Below are 25,266 nucleotides of genomic sequence, written 5' to 3' on the forward strand. Positions count from 1 at the left end.
AATCGGAGTCGGACAACTTGGTACTTGGGATGCAAGCGTGACATTTCGAAAGCGAGGTCCGCATATTTGCCATTTTTTTCCTCAATCTTGTCAATCACATTTATGTCAAAAGAGACAAAAAATCAATAATATAAATGATTTCATTGGATTTATCAAAAAAGACATGATCAGGTTTGTTGGCCTGGATACGTCTGAGGCTGTATAAGGGCCTATTCCAAAGAAGTTTGTATTCATCCTTTTCCATGACGCCCTCTACATAACCTGGGTCGTTCCATGGATGGACCTGTGTGTCAAAACCACAAGCATGGCGAAAACGGTAATAAAATGATCGAGCCACTCCATCATGTCACTTAAGATACTGTGTTGGTGCCAAAGCTTGACATCCACTGACAATGTGTTTGAGAGTCTCATTAAATTCATTACATAATCTACATTTCATATTTAGTTGTTGATGCAAAATCACACATTGACGTTCTCGTATGGGAAGCAACTGGTCCTGAGCAGCAAACAGTAAGCCTTCTGTTTCACTTTTCAGGCCAGCCGACTTCATCCAAGCGAAGGGCTCTGCAGGGTCGCTGATGTTCTCAACACACTGCATATAAACACGATGCAGTGATCGTTCAGATAGCCTTTCTCCTAAAAAACTGAATCTGGGCCGAATGGCTATGGCACTGTCCAACAATACAGAACGATCAATAAAATCGCCTTACAGTAAGTTAGGTTATCGATATAATATCAGTACGGCTCGGCCCTCACCAGATCAATTTCTCCAGGGACCCGGATGGACATGACGTCAAGGTTCTTGTCATCGGACAGTCGGACGTGGACAGCTTTCTGTGTGTACCGCAAGTCTATGAGCCGGAGGGTCTTGCCAGTCCGGTCCGTCACGTCCACCTTCTTCCGCTCCCGATTCAGATGGACCTTGATGTTCCTCTCCCCCGACTTGGGCCCCACCCACTCCACGGCTGTGTAAGAGAGATGGGGAGGGGACTGCAGTCCAGCATGTGTACAGGGTAGCAGGGGCACTGACTGCTTGACGGTGTGTAAGATATATTGGAGACTATTTGACCACATGAGAGGTATTGGACGCCTCAAAGGTGTTCATCCACTTGATTGGTTTGCACAATACTGATGTCGTCTTAATAAGGAATTAGAAGAACATCTAACCTTACATATGTATTCCATGTTTCGTGTAAAGAAACTGAACAAAAGACAATACCTGAAAACTTATTTGGGTCAGATTCTCCTGTCTCTGGTTTTCGTCTATTGGCAGTGGCCATACTCCTTTCCTTCCTCTTCGCCATCAGCACGAGGACGCCGATCGTCACTGAAACCAAAACACATCAAGCCTGACAGGTATTATTATGTACAGACTAAAATAAATAAAATGGTAAATCACACATTGACGGTTTCGAGCGGAAAGTGACCGGTCCTGAGCAGCAAACAGAAAGCCTTCTGTTTCACTTTTATTTATTTATTTATTTATTTATTTATTTATTTATTTATTTATTTATTTATTTATTTATTTATTTATTTATGTTTGTTTGTTTGTTTGTTTGTTTGTTTGTTAATTTATTTATTTAATTCGAAGACACAGCATGGAGCGAGCGTCCGGTTTTTAAGTATGACGTAGAACGTGACAGTCACTACTTACATGGTATACAGAGTCCCACAGCCACAAAGGTGAGAGCAAAGGACACTTGGCTGCTCTCGAAATAATCAAATGTCTCCAGTTTGGAACACTCATCAAAAGTACCATCTGTATCTCCAAAGTCATCCATGCCTGGTGGATCGAGACAGTTGCATCCGGACGCAGTGTTGTTGTCTGTGGAAGGATATGTTCAGTTACGTACGGAATCCTAGAAGGGACATTGTCGCGTTGTCGCGTCGTTGCCATTACAAAAACAAGCAAAAGGTGTCAAAATTAACCAAAGCGCGACAATGCGACAACGCGACAATGTCCCATCCAGGATTCCATAGGCAAGAGTGATTTGGGCATCATTTCTGTTATGCCACAGTTTGTGTGGACGTTCACCCCGGGAAAGACCGGAGCACATCTCTGGTGCTGATGGTGACTGGCAGTGAGGTGTCACTATACAACGCAGATATCGTAGACTACATGCATAGACGGCAGATTGACACATTGTGTTCGTTATAAAGGGAACTCTATTTCAATTATATACTATATGCATAGACGGCAGATTGACACATTCTGTTCGTTATAAAGGTAACTCTATTTCAATTATATACTATATGCATGGACGGCAGATTGACACATTGTGTTCGTTATAAAGGTAACTCTATTTCAATTATATACTATATGCATGGACGGCAGATTGACACATTGTGTTCGTTATAACGTTTACTCTAAGTGGGATTGCATGCTACATTACGAACTGCAAAAAAACACAATATGTTCATTATAACATGTACGCTGTAAATACAATATACTAATAGGGACTTACCACATATAAACAAATCCAATGGCAGGTCGTCGAGCGGTATTCCGGTTGTTATGTTTATGATATTACGCATGCTGGTGCTTTGTATTTCGTTAAATTCTTCATCCGTGAATAAGCTACAAGAAAACCATCATGAGGTCATAAACCTTTCCCATCACGATCTATGCTTTAGAATTTAAGTAAATATTGTCTGCATTTAGACAATGGACTCAGTAGCAGGCCACCGGCCCATGATACATGAATAACGCATAATACATCACGTGCTGGGATAACGTTAATCCCGTTAGTCGCCCGATCCCGTTAGTCGCCTCGTCAAGCATAGTCGCCATTTACGGCAAGCATGGGTTGCTGAAGATGCAACTAGGGGCGCGTTGCACGCCACGAATAGCTTATTAATCGCTGATCCCGGGGTCTGCAACAGTTCGAAGCGCTTGCGCACTCTTCCGAAATGGCGGCGCAACAACCGCGCGCTTGGTTGCCTTGACGTAATGAAGAATAGAAGAGGCTTGATGACGAGCTGATTAAATTTGCGACTACTTTGAAGATGTGGAGCAGACTGAGGATGATGGGGTGTTATCTGCCTTTGTTCATTTCCTGATGAGACATTAAACAATGATGACGTTTTATTTCGTAAACAATGGTGTTGCATGACGTCAGCGTTGATATAGAGATTGTGATATCACTTGATGATTTACTTTGAACCAAACAGAAATTCTTTACGAAGAACACTCACCAGTTGTCTCTATTCTCGTACCAAAACCTGTCTGCTTTCCTGATTCTCTTGAACTGGTCCAGCATGATCGCTTTAAACAAGGGCCCGGCCCCATCAAACGTTGTCTCCAGCAGCCCGCCAGTAAATATGTCCAACTCGTCCGGCCGGGCGGATTCATAGAGCACGGCAAGATTTTGAAAGATCTGAATGAATGAAACAATACCTTATGGAAGGAAAATAATGGTTATTAATTTGTTCCGGGAATCCTAACGTCTGTTGGGTAACATGCAGACTGTGATATATACAGTGGGGAGTGGGTACCGGGCCCTGTGAGAAATACACAAAGACAATATCTCGTACTTAAATTTATTTAATTGTTTGATGGGCATTACGTAGAAGTTGACGGATGACGAAGTGGACACAATGTATGGATAACAACTTCTTTATTACTGTAAGGGCGACGTTTTGCTTGACAACACTATTGGGATCTATACCGAAACGTCGCCCTTACAGTACTACAGAAGTTGTTATCCATACATTGTGTCTATTTTGTTAAATTTATTTGTCGAGGAAACACCTTAAACAGGAAGTGGAACCAGATTTACATTGAAAACAATAAATAAATTTAAAGACACTTTAGGGTGGGTAATTTTATCGGTCGGTAATTATTTTGGTGTGCGGTCTTCCAGTGAAATTATAACAGTGAATGACGGTGGATACAGGATTTGTATGGATTTGTCGCTATTTGCAGCGGTCTTACTGGTCGGAGTTCCTCTATGTTACAATCTGTGCAGTTGTTGATCTCCTCCCAGGTGTTGGCTGCAGGGAGGTTGTAAGCCTCCCGGACCTTGTTGTACCCGGGGAGGCCATGATCCCGGCCTCGCTGTATGTTGAGGGCGGCCAGGTCTCGGCGGGAAAAGTCGAGAGGGCCGAATAGATCACCTAGAGTGTGGAAAATTGTCGTTACTGACTGATAGATATATATAATGGGTTCAATGTCGTAAGAGGCGACTGACGGGATCGGGTGGTCAGGCTCGTTGACTTGGTTGATGCATGTCATCGTATCCCAATTGCGTGGACCGATGCACATGATGTCAATCACTGGATTGTCTGGTCCAGATTCGATTATTTACAGACCGCCGTCAACTATCTGAAATATTGCTGAGTGCGGCGTTAAACAACAAACAAACAAAAAAGCAATGAAAGAAAATACTGATGGTCACTTACCTGCGGCCCGGTCAGACCACCTCAGCGCTCGGGTCCCCGGGTGCTTATTTCCGCATGTACTTTTTTGTATGATGTTCACCTACCTCGAAGGTCTGGCACCATGATGTGGTCTTCCCGCTCTGCTAACGTGTACACCATGCCCCGCATTATCTCCGCCATGTTCAGACTGTTCTCCTCTGTTAGAATTTCCTGAAGAAAATATTTCTACTGCTGGCAATCGTTTTTGAAATAGTGAAATGGTGACATAACTCAATTTATGTTCAACTCACTCACTCACTGAAAGTATGTAACATTCCGTAAGGTTGCAAGTAACCTAGAGTGTATTACGCAGTGCTGTGCAGGGTTCATGTTGTGGAAGAATATAGATGGGTCATCATGACATGCATGTGAAAGGATACTGTAACGTGGCATAAGATTGATGACATTGTCTGTAAGTATATCAGCAAGGAAATACATGCGCATTTTGTATATTCCGAAGGATTTGCTCAAACAAACAAACACACACAAAAACTAACACTAAAGTGGCTCACATACTGCTCGGCGGACCGCAACTACAACATTTTCCCGAGGCACGGCAAGGGCGTTAACTGACTATAACAGTCCAGGTTCCACCCCTGCCGAATTGGGATGGAATTTCTGGGCTCGATCGTAGCGCCACCAGTGGCTATTATGTGTCATGTCCCTTCCATGTTCCTCCTATTGACCAGTCAGATTCCATCTCTCATATCACTTGCATTTGCTTCAAACAAAACGGGGGCGGTCGGGTAGACTAGTGGTTTAAAGCGTTCGCTCGTCACGCCGAAGACCCGGGGTCGATTCCCAACATGGGTACAATGTGTGAAGCCCATTTCTGCTGTCCCCCGCCGTGATATTGCTGGAATAATGTTAAAAGCGGCGTTAAACCCAACTCACTCACTTCAAACATAACGGCGGCGGCCAGTCAAGATGATCTCCTCGATAGGCCAGATCTGTATTGTAATAAAACGGGTCTAACCCCGCGAAGTGCTTTAAAAACCGTGAGCAACTTGATTAAAAACATAAAAGAATATCTGTCGACGCCCAGTTGGCGGTAAACATGCTTTGCAACTCCTGCAGTCGACTGAAATCTGCATGTTGAAATCCATGTTGTTTACGAACCGGATGCCTAGTTCGCGATTCTGATTTGACTATGCATAGACTCCTTAGTCCAGCCAAAATGTAACTCCATAATCCCAGCCTAGTTGGACAAGGGTGGAAACTGGACTTTATAGTCAGTTAACTCCCTTGCCTCGGGAAGATCCTACTGGTACAACATGGGTCCCTGACCTGTGACCTCCAGTACGCCTGACACAATCGGATGCCCTTGGCCTTGTGTCCGTCAGCAGTCGTCACGGCCGTTATTCTCTCCTCACACTGACCTGGGGCCACCACGTTCCTGGCAAAAACAAAAAACGAAATTTATTCAAAATCTCAAGTTTCTCCAAGACATACGCCTTTCAGGGCAATACTCGAAATGGCCGGGCTGTCATTATGTTAAGAAACTAACTTTAATCAAGAACTGATAAGTTGAAATTATCAAGAAACACGATTCATTGCATGGTTTATCGTGATTTAGATATAAAATAAAAACATCTGTTGCGAACTAAAATAACTTGAAGCTATGATTTCATTTTAATATATATCTAATTATTAAACGTGTTTTTCTAAATCATATTATTTTATACCAATTATTATAATATATGAATAATAAACTTCTCAATACGATTAGGGGGCACGGGTGGCCCAGTCGTCTAAAGCGCCACAATTCGCTGTGCAGAGTTGCGTCCCTTGGACACGCCAAAAACCTATGATTGTGGGTTCGAATCCCGATTCGCCCCGATTATGGTTCTCGGTTTGTCAGCACCATACCCGTGCCCGTGGGTTTCACTGAAGTGGTGAAGGTCTAAGATCGCATCACATCGGGCTTTCGTCCCAAATTAAGCTGACACGCCGTGATATAACTGGAATACTGTTAAAAGCGGCGATAAACCCAACTCATTCACTCTAAATACAATGGACAATGCTTCATTTTTGTCATATCGTGTACCCAGCACCACGTTGTTCAAGCTCTACTGACGAGCACCTGGGGCCCGGCATTTGCAGGTGCGTCCCTGCGGCATGCCAGTATTGTATAGAATGTTGAAATGTTTCACCAGAGTGGTAAAACATCGCTTTCCTCTTACATCAAGCTGGCATGTATTGTTTAAAGTGAAATTCACTCACTGAGCACCTCAAGCTGTAGCTCACCTAGTCCTGACCCCCGCCACCACATGGGTGTGTCCGTACCGCAAGGCCGCCGTCTGCATCTCCTGGGAAATGCCGGGGTGGACGTGAGGGTCGTAACCTGGACAGAACCATACACTGACAGCTACCACAGAAGGCAGGTTTTACACATATTTCATTCAAAGACAAAAAGAACGGGTCGTTTCCATGATATGGCGATCTATCTGGGTCTATTTATGGACGAGTCCGGTAAACTCTCCGAAAAAGTTATTTTAAATTCCAGCGCATGAATAACGGGTCCCAAAATACAAATGTCAGCTGCATGTAACTTGTAAACTACAAATTATTTATTTATAGTGATTAGATATAGATGGACCTCCAATATAAATTATGTCGTCAACAACTTGAACGCGCAAATGACACTAGCCCCACAGCTCACCAACCCACAAACAACTCAGCTACCCCTTTTCCCCAAATATACACTCACACTACCCCCTCTCCCCCGCACTCCTCACCGTCGTAATCATCCATCTTCATCTTTGTTAGAGTGCCGTTAGCATCCTTCTGTACGTCCAGAAACACCGGGAGCCAGTCGTACATGACAATTTTCTGAAGAAATAAAATGCTGGGTTGTGGTATACAAGTCAGGTGTAGATGTACTCCCTGATGCTGGTTTGTGGTATACAAATCATGTGGAGATGCATTACCTGATGCTGGGTTGTGGTATACAAGTCATATGTAGGTGTATTACCTAATGCTGGGTTGTGGTATACAAGTCATGTGTAGGTGTATTACCTGATGCTGGGTTGTGGTATACAAGTCATGTGGACATGCATTACCTGATGCTGGGTTGTGGTATACAAGTCATGTGTAGATGCATTACCTGATGCTGGGTTGTGGTATACAAATCATGTGGAGATGCATTACCTGATGCTGGGTTGTGGTATACAAATCATGTGTAGATGTATTACCTGATGCTGGGTTGTGGTATACAAATCATGTGGAGATGCATTACCTGATGCTGGGTTGTGGTATACAAGTCATGTGTAGATGTATTACCTGATGCTGGGTTGTGGTATACAAATCATGTGGAGATGCATTACCTGATGCTGGGTTGTGGTATACAAGTCATGTGTAGATGCATTACCTGATGCTGGGTTGTGGTATACAAATCATGTGGAGATGCATTACCTGATGCTGGGTTGTGGTATACAAGTCATATGTAGGTGTATTACCTAATGCTGGGTTGTGGTATACAAGTCATGTGTAGGTGTATTACCTGATGCTGGGTTGTGGTATACAAGTCATGTGGAGATGCATTACCTGATGCTGGGTTGTGGTATACAAGTCATGTGTAGATGTATTACCTGATGCTGGGTTGTGGTATACAAGTCATGTGGAGATGCATTACCTGATGCTGGGTTGTGGTATACAAGTCATGTGTAGATGTATTACCTGATGCTGGGTTGTGGTATACAAATCATGTGGAGATGCATTACCTGATGCTGGGTTGTGGTATACAAGTCATGTGTAGATGCATTACCTGATGCTGGGTTGTGGTATACAAGTCATGTGTAGGTGTATTAACTGATGCTGGGTTGTGGTATACAAATCATGTGGAGATGCATTACCTGATGCTTGGTTGTGGTATACAAGTCATGTGTAGATGCATTACCTGATGCTGGGTTGTGTTATACAAGTCATGTGTAGGTGTATTACCTGATGCTGGGTTGTGGTATACAAATCATGTGGAGATGCATTACCTGATGCTGGGTTGTGGTATACAAGTCATGTGTAGATGCATTACCTGATGCTGGGTTGTGTTATACAAGTCATGTGTAGGTGTATTACCTGATGCTGGGTTGTGGTATACAAATCATGTGGAGATGCATTACCTGATGCTTGGTTGTGGTATACAAGTCATGTGTAGATGTATTACCTGATGCTGGGTTGTGGTATACAAATCATGTGGAGATGCATTACCTGATGCTGGGTTGTGGTATACAAGTCATGTGTAGATGTATTACCTGATGCTGAGTTGTGGTATACAAATCATGTGGAGATGCATTACCTGATGCTGGGTTGTGGTATACAAGTCATGTGTAGATGTATTACCTGATGCTGGGTTGTGGTATACAAATCATGTGGAGATGCATTACCTGATGCTGGGTTGTGGTATACAAGTCAGGTGTAGATGTATTACCTGATGCTGGTTTGTGGTATACAAGTCATGTGTAGTTGTATTACCTGATATTGGTTTGTGGTATACAAGTCATGTATAGATGTATTACCTGATGCTGGGTTGTGGTATACAAGTCATGTTTAGATGTATTACCTGATGCTGGGTAGTGGTATACAAGTCATATGTAGATGTATTACCTGATGCTGGGTTGTGGTATACAAGTCATGTGTAAATGTATTACCTGATGCTGGGTCGTGGTATACAAGTCATGTGTAGATGCATTACCTGATGCTGGGTTCTGGTATACAAGTCATGTGTAGATGTATTACCTGATGCTGGGTTGTGGTATACAAGTCATGTGTAGATGTATTACCTTGTGCTGGGTCGTGGTATACAAGTCATATGTAGATGTATTACCTGATGCTGGGTTGTGGTATACAAGTCATGTGTAGTTGTATTACCTGGTGTTGGGTTGTGGTGTACAAGTCATGTGTAGGTGTATTACCTTATGCTGGGTTGTGGTATACAAGTCATGTGTAGGTGTATACCTGGTGCTGGGTTGTGTAATACAAGTCATGTGTAGGTGTATTACCTGATGCTGGGTTGTGGTATAGAAGTCATGTGTAGGTGTATTACCTGATGCTGGGTTGTGGTATACAAGTCATGTGTAGGTGTATTACCTGATGCTGGGTTGTGGTATACAAGTCATGTGTAGGTGTATTACCTAATACTGGGTTTTGGTGTACAGGTCAGGTGTAGGTGTATTACCTGATGCTGGGTTGTGGTATACAAGTCATGTGTAGGTGTACTACCTGATGCTGGGTTTTGGTGTACAAGTCATGTGTAGGTGTATTACCTGATAATGGGTTGTGGTATACAAGTCACGTGTAGCTGTATTACCTGGTGTTGGGTTGTGGTGTAGAAGTCATGTGTAGGTGTATTACCTGATGCTGGGTTGTGGTATACAAGTCATGTGTAGGTGTATTACCTGATGTTGGTTTGTGGTATACAAGGCATGTGTAGATATATTACCTGATGCTGGGTTGTGGTATGCAAGCCATGTGTTGATGTATTACCTGATGCTGGGTTGTGGTAACAAGTCATGTGTAGGTGTATTACCTGATGCTAGATTGTGGTATACAAGTCATGTGTAGGTGTATTACCTAATACTGGGTTTTGGTGTACAGGTCAGGTGTAGGTGTATTACCTGATGCTGGTTTGTGGTATACAAGTCATGTGTAGGTGTATACCTGGTGCTGGGTTGTGCAATACAAGTCATGTGTAGGTGTATTACCTGATGCTGGGTTGTGGTATACAAGTCATGTGTAGGTGTATTACCTGATGTTGGTTTGTGGTATACAAGGCATGTGTAGATATATTACCTGATGCTGGGTTGTGGTATGCAAGCCATGTGTTGATGTATTACCTGATGCTGGGTTGTGGTAACAAGTCATGTGTAGGTGTATTACCTGATGCTAGGTTGTGGTATACAAGTCATGTGTAGGTGTATTACCTAATACTGGGTTTTGGTGTACAGGTCAGGTGTAGGTGTATTACCTGATGCTGGGTTGTGGTATACAAGTCATGTGTAGGTGTATACCTGGTGCTGGGTTGTGCAATACAAGTCATGTGTAGGTGTATTACCTGATGCTTGGTTGTGGTATAGAAGTCATGTGTAGGTGTATTACCTGATGCTGGGTTGTGGTATACAAGTCATGTGTAGGTGTATTACCTGATGCTGGGTTGTGGTATACAAGTCATGTGTAGGTGTATTACCTAATACTGGGTTTTGGTGTACAGGTCAGGTGTAGGTGTATTACCTGATGCTGGGTTGTGGTATACAAGTCATGTGTAGGTGTACTACCTGATGCTGGGTTTTGGTGTACAAGTCATGTGTAGGTGTATTACCTGATAATGGGTTGTGGTATACAAGTCACGTGTAGCTGTATTACCTGGTGTTGGGTTGTGGTGTAGAAGTCATGTGTAGGTGTATTACCTGATGCTGGGTTGTGGTATACAAGTCATGTGTAGGTGTATTACCTGATGTTGGTTTGTGGTATACAAGGCAAGTGTAGATATATTACCTGATGCTGGGTTGTGGTATGCAAGCCATGTGTTGATGTATTACCTGATGCTGGGTTGTGGTAACAAGTCATGTGTAGGTGTATTACCTGATGCTAGGTTGTGGTATACAAGTCATGTGTAGGTGTATTACCTAATACTGGGTTTTGGTGTACAGGTCAGGTGTAGGTGTATTACCTGATGCTGGTTTGTGGTATACAAGTCATGTGTAGGTGTATTACATGATGCTGTGTTTTGGTGTACAAGTCATGTGTAGGTGTATTACCTGATGCTGTGTTGTGGTATACAAGTCAGGTGTAGGTGTATTACCTAATGCTGGGTTGTGGTATACAAGTCATGTGTAGGTGTATTACCTGATGCTGTGTTTTGGTGTACAAGTCATGTGTAGGTGTATTACCTGATGCTGTGTTTTGGTGTACAAGTCATGTGTAGGTGTATTACCAAATACTGGGTTGTGGTATACAAGTCATGTGTAGGTGTACTACCTGATGCTGGGTTTTGGTGTACAAGTCATGTGTAGGTGTATTACCTGATAATGGGTTGTGGTATACAAGTCATGTGTATGTGTATTACCTGGTGTTGGGTTGTGGTGTACAAGTCATGTGTAGGTGTATTACCTGATGCTGGGTTGTGGTATACAAGTCATGTGTAGTTGTATTACCTGATGTTGGTTTGTGGTATACAAGGCAAGTGTAGATATATTACCTGATGCTGGGTTGTGGTATGCAAGCCATGTGTTGATGTATTACCTGATGCTGGGTTGTGGTAACAAGTCATGTGTAGGTGTATTACCTGATGCTAGGTTGTGGTATACAAGTCATGTGTAGGTGTATTACCTAATACTGGGTTTTGGTGTACAGGTCAGGTGTAGGTGTATTACCTGATGCTGGTTTGTGGTATACAAGTCATGTGTAGGTGTATTACATGATGCTGTGTTTTGGTGTACAAGTCATGTGTAGGTGTATTACCTGATGCTGTGTTGTGGTATACAAGTCAGGTGTAGGTGTATTACCTAATGCTGGGTTGTGGTATACAAGTCATGTGTAGGTGTATTACCTGATGCTGTGTTTTGGTGTACAAGTCATGTGTAGGTGTATTACCTGATGCTGTGTTTTGGTGTACAAGTCATGTGTAGGTGTATTACCAAATACTGGGTTGTGGTATACAAGTCATGTGTAGGTGTACTACCTGATGCTGGGTTTTGGTGTACAAGTCATGTGTAGGTGTATTACCTGATAATGGGTTGTGGTATACAAGTCATGTGTATGTGTATTACCTGGTGTTGGGTTGTGGTGTACAAGTCATGTGTAGGTGTATTACCTGATGCTGGGTTGTGGTATACAAGTCATGTGTAGTTGTATTACCTGATGTTGGTTTGTGGTATACAAGGCATGTGTAGATATATTACCTGATGCTGGGTTGTGTTATGCAAGTCATGTGTAAATGTATTACCTGATGGTGGGTTGTGGTATGCAAGTCATGTGTTGATGTATTACCTGATGCTGGGTTGTGGTATACAAGTCATGTGTAGGTGTATTACCTGATGCTGGGTTGTGGTATACAAGTCATCTGTAGGTGTATTACCTGATGCTGGGTTGTATTATACAAGTCATATGTAGATGTATTACCTGATGCTGGGTTGTGGTATACAAGTCATCTGTAGATGTATTACCTGATGCTGTGTGGTGGTATGCAAGTCATGTGTAGGTGTATTACCTGATGCTGGGACGTGATATACAAGTCATGTGTAGATGTATTACCTGATGTTGGTTTCTGGTATAGAAGTCATGTGTAGATGTATTACCTGATGCTGGGACGTGATATACAAATCATGTGTAGGTGCATTACCTGATGCTGGGTCGTGGTATACAAGCCATGTCTAGATGTATTACCTGATTCTGGGTTGTGGTATACAAGTCATGTGTAGATGTATTACCTGATGCTGGGTTGTGGTATACAAGTCATATGTAGATGTATTACCTGGTGCTGTGTTGTGGTATACAAGTCATGTGTAGGTGTATTACCTGATGCTGGATTGTGGTATACAAGTCATGTGTAGGTGTATTACCTGATGCTGGGTCGTATTATACAAGTCATGTGTAGATGTATTACCTGATGCTTGGATGTGGTATACAAGTCATGTGTAGATGTATTACCTGATGCTGGGTTGTTGTATACAAGTCATGTGTAGGTGTATTACCTGATGCTGGTTTCTGGTATAGAAGTCATGTGTAGATGTATTACCTGATGCAGGGTTGTGGTATACAAGTCATGTGTAAATGTATTACATGATGCTGGGTCGTGGTATACAAGTCATGTGTAGATGTATTACCTGATGCTGGGTTGAGGTATACAAGTCATGTGTAGATGTATTACCTAATGCTGTGTTCTGGTATACAAGTCATGTGTAGATGTATTACCTGGTGCTGGGTAGTGGTATACAAGTCATGTGTACATGTATTACCTGATGCTGGGTTGTGGTATACAAGTCATGTGTAGATGTATTACCTGATGCTGGGTTGTGGTATAGAAGTCATATGTAGATGTATTACCTGATGCTGGGTTGTGGTGTACAAGTCATGTTTAGATGTATTACCTGATGCTGGGTTGTGGTATACAAGTCATGTGTAGGTGTATTACCTGGTGTTGGGTTGTGGTGTACAAGTCATGTGTAGATGTATTACCTGATGCTGGTTTGTGGTATACAAGTCATGTGTAAATATATTACCTGATGCTGGGTCGTGGTATACAAGTCATGTGTAGGTGTATTACCTGATGTTGGGTTTTGGTGTACAAGTCATGTGTAGGTGTATTACCTGATGCTGGGTTGTGTTGTACAAGTCATGTGACGATTTTACTACCTGATGCTGGCTTGTGGTATACAAGTCATGTGTAGGTGTATTACCTGATGCTGGGTTGTGGTATACAAGTCATTTGTAGATGAATTACCTGATTCTAGGTTTTGGTATACAAGTCATGTTTAGGAGTATTACCTGATGCTGGGTCGTGGTATACAAGTCATGTGTAGATGTATTACCTGATGCTGGGTTGTGGAATACAAGTCCTGTGTAGGTGTATTACCTGGTGTTAGATTGTGGTGTACAAGTTATGTGTAGGTGTATTACCTTATGCTGGGTTGTGGTTTACAAGTCATGTGTAGTTGTATTACCTGATATTGGTTTGTGGTATACAAGTCATGTATAGATGTATTTCCTGATGCTGGGTCGTGGTATACAAGTCATATGTAGATGTATTACCTTATGCTGGGTTGTGGTTTACAAGTCATGTGTAAATGTATTACCTGATGCTGGGTCGTGGTATACAAGTCATGTGTAGATGCATTACCTGATGCTGGGTTGTGGTATACAAGTCATGTGTAGATGTATTACCTGATGCTGGGTTGTGGTATACAAGTCATGTATAGATGTATTACCTTGTGCTGGGTCGTAGTATACAAGTCATGTGTAGAGGTATTACCTGATGCTGGGTTGTGGTATACAAGTCATGTGTAGTTGTATTACCTGGTGTTGGGTTGTGGTGTACAAGTCATGTGTAGGTGTATTACCTGATGCTGGGTTGTGGTATACAAGTCAAGTGTAGGTGTATACCTGGTGCTGGGTTGTGCAATACAAGTCATGTGTAGGTGTATTACCTGATAATGGGTTGTGGTATACAAGTCATGTGTAGGTGTATTACCTGATGCTGGGTTGTGGTATACAAGTCATGTGTAGGTGTATTACCTGATGCTGGGTTTTGGTAAACAAGTCATGTGTAGTTGTATTACCTGGTGCTGGGTTGTGGTATACAAGTCATGTGTCGGTGTATTACCTGGTGTTGGGTTGTGGTGTACAAGTCATGTGTAGATGTATTACCTGATGCTGGTTTGTGGTATACAAGTCATGTGTAAATATATTACCTGATGCTGGGTCGTGGTATACAAGTCATGTGTAGGTGTATTACCTGATGTTGGGTTTTGGTGTACAAGTCATGTGTAGGTGTATTACCTGGTGCTGGGTAGTGGTATACAAGTCATGTGTACATGTATTACCTGATGCTTGGTTGTGGTATACAAGTCATATGTAGATGTATTACCTGATGCTGGGTTGTGGTATACAAGTCATTTGTAGATGAATTACCTGATTCTAGGTTGTGGTATACAAGTCATGTTTAGAAGTGTTACCTGATGCTGGGTCGTGGTATACAAGTCATGTGTAGATGTATTACCTGATGCTGGGTTGTGGAATACAAGTCCTGTGTAGGTGTATTACCTGGTGTTAGATTGTGGTGTACAAGTCATGTGTAGGTGTATTACCTGATGCTGGGTTGTGGTTTAGAAGTCATGTGTAGTAGTATTACCTGATATTGGTTTGTGGTATACAAGTCATGTATAGATGTATTACCTGATGCTGGGTTGTGGTATACAAGTCATGTTTAGATGTATTTCCTGATGCTGGGTCGTGGTATACAAGTCATATGTAGATGTATTACCTTATGCTGGGTTGTGGTTTACAAGTCATGTGTAAATGTATTACCTGATGCTGGGTCGTGGTATACAAGTCATGTGTAGATGCATTACCTGATGCTGGGTTGTGGTATACAAGTCATGTGTAGATGTATTACCTGATGCTTGGTTATGGTATACAAGTCATGTATAGATGTATTACCTGATGCTGGGTCGTAGTATACAAGTCATGTGTAGAGGTATTACCTGATGCTGGGTTGAGATATACAAGTAATGTGTAGTTGTATTACCTGGTGTTGGGTTGTGGTGTACAAGTCATGTGTAGGTGTATTACCTGATGCTGGGTTGTGGTATACAAGTCATGTGTAGGTGTATACCTGGTGCTGGGTTTTGCAATACAAGTCATGTGTAGGTGTATTACCTGATAATGGGTTGTGGTATACAAGTCATGTGTAGGTGTATTACCTGATGCCGGGTTGTGGTATACAAGTCATGTGTAGGTGTATTACCTGATGCTGGGTTTTGGTAAACAAGTCATGTGTAGTTGTATTACCTGGTGCTGGGTTGTGGTATACAAGTCATGTGTCGGTGTATTACCTGATGCTGGGTTGTGGTATACAAGTCATGTGTAGGTGTATTACCTAATACTGGGTTTTGGTGTACAGGTCATGTGTAGGTGTATTACCTGATGCTGGGTTGTGGTATACAAGTCATGTGTAGGTGTATTACCTGATGCTGGGTTTGGTGTACAAGTCATGTGTAGGTGTATTACCTGATGTTGGTTTGTGCTATACAAGTCATGTGTAGATGTACTATCTGATGATGGGTTGTGTTATACAAGTCATGTGTAGGTGTATTTCCTGGTGTTTCGGTTGTGGTATACAAGTCATGTGTAGGTGTATTACCTGATGCTGGGTTGTGGTATACAAGTCATGTGTAGTTGTATTACCTGATGCTGGGTTGTGGTATACAAGTCATGTGTAGGTGTATACCTGGTGCTGGGTTGTGCAATACAAGTCATGTGTAGGTGTATTTCCTAATGCTGGGTTGTGGTATACAAGTCATGTGTAGGTGTATTACCTAACGCTGGGTTGTGCAATACAAGTCATCTGTAGGTGTATTACCTGATGCTGGGTTTTGGTAAACAAGTCATGTGTAGGTGTATTACCTGGTACTGGGTTGTGGTATACAAGTCATGTGTAGGTGTATTACCTTGTGCTGGGTCGTGGTATACAAGTCATGTGTAGATATATTACCTGATGCTGGGTTGTGCTGTACAAGTCATGTGTAGGTGTATACCTGGTGCTGGGTTGTGCAATACAAGTCATGTGTAGGTGTATTACCTTGTGCTGGGTCGTGGTATACGAGTCATGTGTAGATGTATAACCTGGTGTTGGGTTGTGGTATACAAGTCATGTGTAGATGTATTACCTGATGCTTGGCTGCGGAATAAAAATCATGTGTAGGTGTTTTACCTGATGCTGGGTTTTGGTATACAAGTCATGTGTAGATGTATTACCTGATGCTGGGTTGTGGTATACAAGTCATGTGTTGATGTATTCCCTGATGCTTGGTTGTGGTATACAAGTCATGTGTAGGTGTATACCTGGTGCTGGGTTGTGCAATAAAAGTCATGTGTAGGTGTATTACCTGATGCTGGGTTGTGGTATACAAGTCATGTGTAAATGTATTACCTGATGCTGGGTTGTGGTATATAAGTCATGTGTAGATGTATTACCTGATGCTGGGTTGTGGTATACAAGTCATGTGTAGGTGTATTACCTGGTGTTGGATTGTGGTGTACAAGTCATGTGTAGGTGTATTACCTGATGCTGGGTTGTGCTATACAAGTCATGTGTAGGTGTATACCTGGTGCTGGGTTGTGCAATACAAGTCATGTGTAGGTGTATTACCTGATGCTGGGTTGTGGTATACAAGTCATGTGTAGGTGTATTACCTAATGCTGGGTTGTGGTATACAAGTCATGTGTAGGTGTATTACCTGATGCTGGGTTTTGGTAAACAAGTCATGTGTAGGTGTATTACTTGGTACTGGGTTGTGGTATACAAGTCATGTGTAGGTGTATTACCTGATGCCGGGTTGTGGTATACAAGTCATGTGTAGATGTATTACCTGATGCTGGGTTGTGGTATACAAGTCATGTGTAGGTGTATTACCTGATGCTGGGTTTTGGTGTACAAGTCATGTGTAGGTGTATTACCTGATGATGGGTTGTGGTGTACAAGTAATGTGACGATTTACTACCTGATGCTGGTTTGTGGTATACAAGTCATGTGTTGATGTATTACCTGATGCTGGGTTGTGGTATACAAGTCATGTGTAGATGTGTTACCTGATGCTAGGTTGTGGTATATAAGCCATGTGTAGGTTTATTACCTGGTGCTGGGACGTGGTATACAAGTCATGTGTAGATGTATTACCTGATGCTGGGTTGTCGTATACAGGACATGTGTAGGTGTATTACCTGGTGTTTGATTGTGATGTACAAGTCATGTGTATGTGTATTACCTGATGCTGGGTTGTGATATACAAGTCATGTGTAGGTGTATACCTCGTGCTGGGTTGTGCAATAAAAGTCATGTGTAGGTGTATTACCTGATGCTGGGTTGTGGTATACAAGTCATGTGTATGTGTATTACCTAATGCTGGGTTGTGGTATACAAGTCATGTATAGGTGTATTACCTGATGCTGGATTTTGGTAAACAAGTCATGTGTAGGTGTTTTACCTGGTACTGGGTTGTGGTATACAAGTCATGTGTAGATGTATTACCTGATGCTGGGTTGTGGTAAACAAGTCATGTGTAGGTGTATTACCTGATAATGGGTTGTGGTATACAAGTCATGTGTAGATGTATTACCTGATGCTGGGTTGTGGTGTACAAGTCATGTGTAGGTGTATTACATGATGCTGGGTTGTGCAATAAAAGTGATGTGTAGATGTATTACCTGATGCTTGGTTGCGGAATACAAATCATGTGTAGGTGTTTAACCTGATGCTGGGTTGTGGTATACAAGTCATGTGTAGATGTATTACCTGATGCTTGGCTGCGGAATAAAAATCATGTGTAGGTGTATTACCTGATGCCGGGTTGTGGTATACAAGTCATGTGTAGATGTATTACCTGATGCTGGGTTGTGGTATACAAGTCATGTGTAGGTGTATTACCTGATGCTGGGTTTTGGTGTACAAGTCATGTGTAGGTGTATTACCTGATGATGGGTTGTGGTGTACAAGTCATGTGACGATTTACTACCTGATGCTGGTTTGTGGTATACAAGTCATGTGTTGATGTATTACCTGATGCTGGGTTCTGGTATACAAGTCATGTGTAGATGTGTTACCTGATGCTAGGTTGTGGTATATAAGCCATGTGTAGGTTTATTACCTGGTGCTGGGACGTGGTATACAAGTCATGTTTAGATGTATTACCTGATGCTGGGTTGTGGTATACAAGACATGTGTAGGTGTATTACCTGGTGTTTGATTGTGATGTACAAGGCATGTGTAGGTGTATTACCTGATGCTGGGTTGTGATATACAAGTCATGTGTAGGTGTATACCTCGTGCTGGGTTGTGCAATAAAAGTCATGTGTAGGTGTATTACCTGATGCTGGGTTGTGGTATACAAGTCATGTGTATGTGTATTACCTAATGCTGGGTTGTGGTATACAAGTCATGTATAGGTGTATTACCTGATGCTGGATTTTGGTAAACAAGTCATGTGTAGGTGTATTACCTGGTACTGGGTTGTGGTATACAAGTCATGTGTAGGTGTATTACCTGATGCTGGGTTGTGGTAAACAAGTCATGTGTAGGTGTATTACCTGATGCCCGGTTGTGGTATACAAGTCATGTGTAGATGTATTACCTGATGCTGGATTTTGGTAAACAAGTCATGTGTAGGTGTATTACCTGGAATTGGGTTGTGGTATACAAGTCATGTGTAGATGTATTGCCTGATGCTGGGTTGCGGAATACAAATCATGTGTAGGTGTTTAACCTGATGCTGGGTTGTGGTATACAAGTCATGTGTAGATGTATTACCTGATGCTTGGTTGCGGAATACAAATCATGTGTAGGTGTTTAACCTGATGCTGGGTTGTGGTATACAAGTCATGTGTAGATGTATTACCTGATGCTTGGCTGCGGAATAAAAATCATGTGTAGGTGTATTACCTGATGCTGGGTTTTGGTATACAAGTCATGTGTAGATGTATTACCTGATGCTGGGTTGTGGTATACAAGTCATGTGTTGATGTATTCCCTGATACTGGGTTGTGGTATACAAGTCATGTGTAGGTGTATTACCTGATGCCCGGTTGTGGTATAGAAGTCATGTGTAGATGTATTACCTGATGCTGGGTCGTGGTATACAAGTCATGTGTAGGTGTATTACCTGATGCTGGGTTTTGCTGTACAAGTCATGTGTACGTGTATTACCTGATAATGGGTTGTGGTGTACAAGTCATGTGACGATTTACTACCTGATGCTGGTTTGTGGTATACAAGTCATGTGTAGGTGTATTACCTGATGTTGGTTTTTGGTATACAAGTCATGTGTAGGTGTATTACCTGATGCTGGGTTCTGGTATACAAGTCATGTGTAGATGTATTACCTGATGCTGGGTTCTGGTATACAAGTCATGTGTAGATGTATTACCTGATGCTGGGTTGTGGTATACAAGTCATGTGTAGGTGTATTACCTGATGCTGGGTTGTGGTAACAAGTCATGTGTAGGTGTATTACCTGACGCTTTGTTGCCGAATACAAATCATGTGTAGGTGTTTTACCTGATGCTGGGTTGTGGTATACAAGTCATGTGTAGATGTATTACCTGATGCTTGGCTGCGGAATAAAAATCATGTGTAGGTGTATTACCTGATGCTGTTTTGTGGTATACAAGTCATGTGTAGATGTATTGCCTGATGCTGGGTTGTGGTATACAAGTCATGTGTAGATGTATTACCTGATGCTTGGTTGCGGAATACAAATCATGTGTAGGTGTATTACCTGATGCTGGGTTTTGGTGTACAAGTCATGTGTTGGTGTATTACCTGATGATGGGCTGGGTGTACAAGTTATGTGACGATTTACTACCTGATGCTGTTTTGTGGTATACAAGTCATGTGTAGGTGTATTACCTGATGCTGGTTTGTGGTATACAAGTCATGTGTAGGTGTATACCTGGTGCTGGGTTGTGCAATACAAGTCATGTGTAGGTGTATTACCTGATGCTGGGTTTTGGTGTACAAGTCATGTGTAGGTGTATTACCTGATGCTGTGTTGTGGTATACAAGTCATGTGTAGGTGTATTACCTGATGCTGGGTTGTGGTATACAAGTCATGTGTAGGTGTATTACCTGATGATGGGTTTTGGTAAACAAATCATGTGTAGGTGTATTACCTGGTGCTGGGTTGTGGTATACAAGTCATGTGAAGGTGTATTACCTGATGCTGGGTTGTGGTAGACAAGTCATGTGTAGGTGTATTACCTGATGCTGGGTTGTGGTATACAAGTCATGTGTAGGTGTATTACCTGATGCTGGGTTTTGGTGTACAAATCATGTGTAGGTGTATTACCTGATGCTGGGTTGTGGTGTACAAGTCATGTGTAAATGTATTACCTGATGCTGGTTTGTGGTATACAAGTCATGTGTAGATGTATTACCTGATGTTGGGTTATGGTATACAAGTCATGTGTAGATGTATTACCTGATGCTGGGTTGTGGTATTCAAGTCATGTTTAGATGTATTACCTTGCGCTGGGTTGTGGTATACAAGTCATGTGTAGATGCATTACCTGATGCTGAGTTCTGGTATACAAGTCATGTGTAGGTGTATTACGAGTTGTTGGGTTGTGGTGTATAAGTCATGTGTAGGTGTATTACCTGATGCTGGGTTTTGGGGTACAAGTCATATGTAGGTGTATTACCTGATGATGGGTTGTGGTGTATAAGTTATGTGACGATTTACTACCTGATGCTGTTTTGTGGTATACAAGTCATGTGTAGGTGTATTACCTGATGCTGGGTTGTGGTATACAAGTCATGTGTAGATGTATTACCTGATGCTGGGTTGTGGTATACAAGTCATGTGTAGGTGTATTACCTGATGCTGGGTTTTGGTGTACAAGTCATGTGTAGGTGTATTACCTGATGCTGGGTTGTGGTGTACAAGTCATGTGACGATTTACTACCTGATGTTGGTTTATGGTTACAAGTCATGTGTAGATGTATTACCTGATGCTGGATTGTGGTATACAAGTCATGTGTAAATGTATTACCTGATGCTGGGTTGTGGTATACAAGTCATGTGTAAATGTATTACCTGATGTTGGGTTATGGTATACAAGTCATGTATAGATGTATTACCTGATGCTGGGTTGTGGTATACAAGTCATGTGTAGATGTATTACCTTGTGCTGGGTTGTGGTATACAAGTCATGTGTAGATGTATTACCTGATGCTGAGTTCTGGTATACAAGTCATGTGTAGGTGTATTACGAGGTGTTGGACTGTGGTGTATAAGTCATGTGTAGGTGTATTACCTGATGCTGGGTTGTGGTATACAAGTCATGTGCAGGTGTATTACCTGGTGCTTGGTTGTGGAATACAAGTCATGTGTATGTGTATTACCTGATGCTGGGTTGTGGTGTACAAGTCATGTGTAGGTGTATTACCTGGTGCTGGTTTGTGGAATACAAGTCATGTGTAGGTGTATTACCTGATGTTGGGTTGTGGTATACAAGTCATGTGTAGCCGTATTACCTGATGCTGGATCGTGGTATACAAGTGATGTGTAGCCGTATTATGTGGTGTTGGGTTGTGGTATACAAGTCATGTGTAGGTGTATTACGTTGTGTTGGGTTATGGTGTACAAGTCATGTGTAGGTGTATTACCTGATGTTTGGTTTTGGTGTTCAAGTCATGTGTAGGTGTATTACCTGGTGTTGGGTTGTGGTATACAAGTCATGTGTAGGTGTATTGCCTGGTGTTGGGTTGTTGTGTACAAGTCATGTGTAGGTGTATTACCTTGTGTTGGGTTGTGTTGTACAAGTCATGTGTAGGTGTATTACCTTGTGTTGGGTTGTGGTGTACAAGTCATGTGTAGATTACAAACCTGGTGCTGTGCGATTACCCGCTTCCTAGCTGCATTAAACAGCTGCTCGTCAGACCAATCGGAGTGTTCCGCTTTAAGTCTTCTCGCGATGTAGTTGTGATAGCGGAACCACATCACCCCGAATGACAGAAGTAGTGGGTTCTCATTGCCACGGGGATTCCCCAAGCCTGCAGCATGGATCAAGTGGGTGCGTGAGTGGCGTCAGTGATGAAGCATTTATGTTGAATTATTTTGTCTTTTCCCTTTATAAACATACAGATTCCTTCTTACATTTTTGTTGTGTATTTAAACAAATTTCAAGTTTGAAATATTCTGAAAATTCTCCAAGATTTGTAATGTTCAAACAAATAGCAGACATCTTTGCCACATTGGAATTGAAACGGGATTCTAAACGTATAGTAGGTTCTATACAGATTCTATAAATCATGGGGGGCACGGGTGGCCCAGTCGTCTAAGGCGCCGCGATTTGCTGTGCAGAGTTGCGTCCCTTGGGCAGGCCAGAAACCTATGATTGTGGGTTCGAATTCCGGCCAAATCAGATTAAATACAGTAGGTTCTATGCAGATTATATAAGTTGGGTCAATGCAGATTAAATACTGTAGGTTCTATGCAGATTATATACTGTAGGTTCTATGCAGATTAAATACTGTCGGTTATATGCAGATTATATACAGTAGGTTCTAATGCTATGCAGATTATATACTGTAGGTTCTATGCAGATTAAATACTGTCGGTTATATGCAGATTGTATACAGTTGGGTCAATGCAGATTAAATACTGTAGGTTCTTTGCAGATTATATATAGTAGATTCTAATAGTATGCAGGTTATGTACAGTAGATTCTAATAGTATGCAGGTTACATACAGTAAGTTTTATGCAGATTAAATACAGCAGGTTCTATGCAGATTAAATACAGTAGTTTATATGCAGATTATACACAGTTGGGTCAATGCAGATTAAATACTGTAGGTTCTATGCAGATTATATGTAGTAGATTCTAATAGTATGCAGGTTATGTACAGTAGATTCTAATGCTATGCAAATTTATATACAGTAGATACTAATAGTATCTAGGTTACATACTGTAAGTTCTATGCAGATTAAATACAGTAGGTTCTATGCAGATTAAATACTGTAGGTTCTATGCAGATTATACACAGTTGGGTCAATGCAGATTAAATACTGTAGGTTCTATGCAGATTAAATACTGTCGTTATATGCAGATTATATACAGTAGGTTCTAATAGTATGCAGATTATATACAGTAGATTCTAAAAGGATGCAGGTTAAATACAGTAGGTTCTATGCAGATTGTATACAGTTGGGTCAATGCAGATTAAATACTGTAGGTTCTATGCAGATTATATATAGTAGATTCTAATAGTATGCAGGTTATGTACAGTAGATTCTAATAGTATGCAGGTTACATACAGTAAGTTTTATACAGATTAAATACAGTAGGTTCTATGCAGATTAAATACAATAGTTTATATGCAGATTATACACAGTTGGGTCAATGCAGATTAAATACAGTAACTGTAGGTTCTATGCAGATTATATGTAGTAGATTCTAATAGTATGCAGGTTATGTACAGTAGATTCTAATGCTATGCAAATTATATACAGTAGATACTAATAGTATCTAGGTTACATACTGTAAGTTCTATGCAGATTAAATACAGTAGGTTCTATGCAGATTAAATACTGTAGGTTCTATGCAGATTATACACAGTTGGGTCAATGCAGATTAAATACTGTAGGTTCTATGCAGATTATACACAGTTGGGTCAATGCAGATTAAATACTGTAGGTTCTATGCAGATTATACACAGTTGGGTCAATGCAGATTAAATACTGTAGGTTCTATGCAGATTATACAAAGTTGGGTATGCAGGTTATATCTAGTTGGTTCTATGCAGATTAAATACTGTAGGTTATATGCAGATTAAATACTGTAGGTTATATGCAGATTAAATACTGTAGGTTATATGCAGATTAAATACTGTAGGTTATATGCAGGTTATATACATTAGATTCTAATGGTATGCAGGTTATATACAGTAGATTCTGATTGTAGGGTGATTATATACAGTAGATTCTAATGGTATGCAGGTTATATACAGTAGATTCTGATTGTAGGGTGATTATATACAGTAGATTCTAATGGTATGCAGGTTATATACAGTAGATTCTGAGTGTAGGGTGATTATATACAGTAGATTCTAATGGTATGCAGGTTATATACAGTAGATTCTGATTGTAGGGTGATTATATACAGTAGATTCTAATGGTATGCAGGTTATATCTAGTTGGTTCTATGCAGATAAGATACTGGTTGAAGTCTTACGGTAGAACCTGCTGACTGGACGCAGCATGTGAAGTTTCGGGGCTGGGGGGTTGGCCATCGGTAGTCGGATGTCGTTTATCTTTGGTATAGATTCCGTCAGGGGTGCGTTTGGATCATTGGCTATTAATTCTCCCCCTTCAAACGACCGAAGTGTATCAGTCCAAGCCTTGGCAAACCCGTACATGAGATTCCCGTCCAGGAACGGCGTGATTTCGTTCAGCTGTTGCAAAGATAAACAATTTTACTGCTGGAGCATCCATACATGTTTGCATTACATATCTCACGACCGTATCGTTTCACTGAAGAAACAGATTCTGTTGACCTTACAGTCATGTTAAGCAACTTGCATCTTGCTTGCTGTGTCTCATTTGCTTTGATTGGTTCGAGGGGAAGGGAGGTGACAGTAG

General features: G+C 41.6%; 1 protein-coding gene across 1 annotated transcript in view; it reads right to left on the reverse strand.

Annotated features, from left to right (window-relative positions):
* LOC124122507 (dual oxidase 1-like) overlaps positions 1-25,266 on the reverse strand; it is a 74,506-nt gene that overhangs the window by 14,447 nt on the left and 34,793 nt on the right. The window contains exons 6-17 of the mRNA XM_048403724.1: positions 24,860-25,079; positions 22,512-22,678; positions 7,158-7,251; positions 6,667-6,763; positions 5,707-5,815; positions 4,485-4,590; positions 3,935-4,116; positions 3,196-3,377; positions 2,466-2,578; positions 1,655-1,825; positions 1,220-1,327; positions 757-965 (exon numbers count right to left, since the gene is read on the reverse strand). Coding sequence (XP_048259681.1) covers positions 757-965; positions 1,220-1,327; positions 1,655-1,825; positions 2,466-2,578; positions 3,196-3,377; positions 3,935-4,116; positions 4,485-4,590; positions 5,707-5,815; positions 6,667-6,763; positions 7,158-7,251; positions 22,512-22,678; positions 24,860-25,079 — 1,758 coding nt within the window. The remainder of the gene's footprint in view (positions 1-756; positions 966-1,219; positions 1,328-1,654; positions 1,826-2,465; positions 2,579-3,195; positions 3,378-3,934; positions 4,117-4,484; positions 4,591-5,706; positions 5,816-6,666; positions 6,764-7,157; positions 7,252-22,511; positions 22,679-24,859; positions 25,080-25,266) is intronic.

Source organism: Haliotis rufescens, unplaced genomic scaffold, assembly GCF_023055435.1.
Source record: "Haliotis rufescens isolate VD_foot unplaced genomic scaffold, xgHalRufe1.0.p SCAF_1, whole genome shotgun sequence".
Taxonomy (NCBI): domain Eukaryota; kingdom Metazoa; phylum Mollusca; class Gastropoda; order Lepetellida; family Haliotidae; genus Haliotis; species Haliotis rufescens.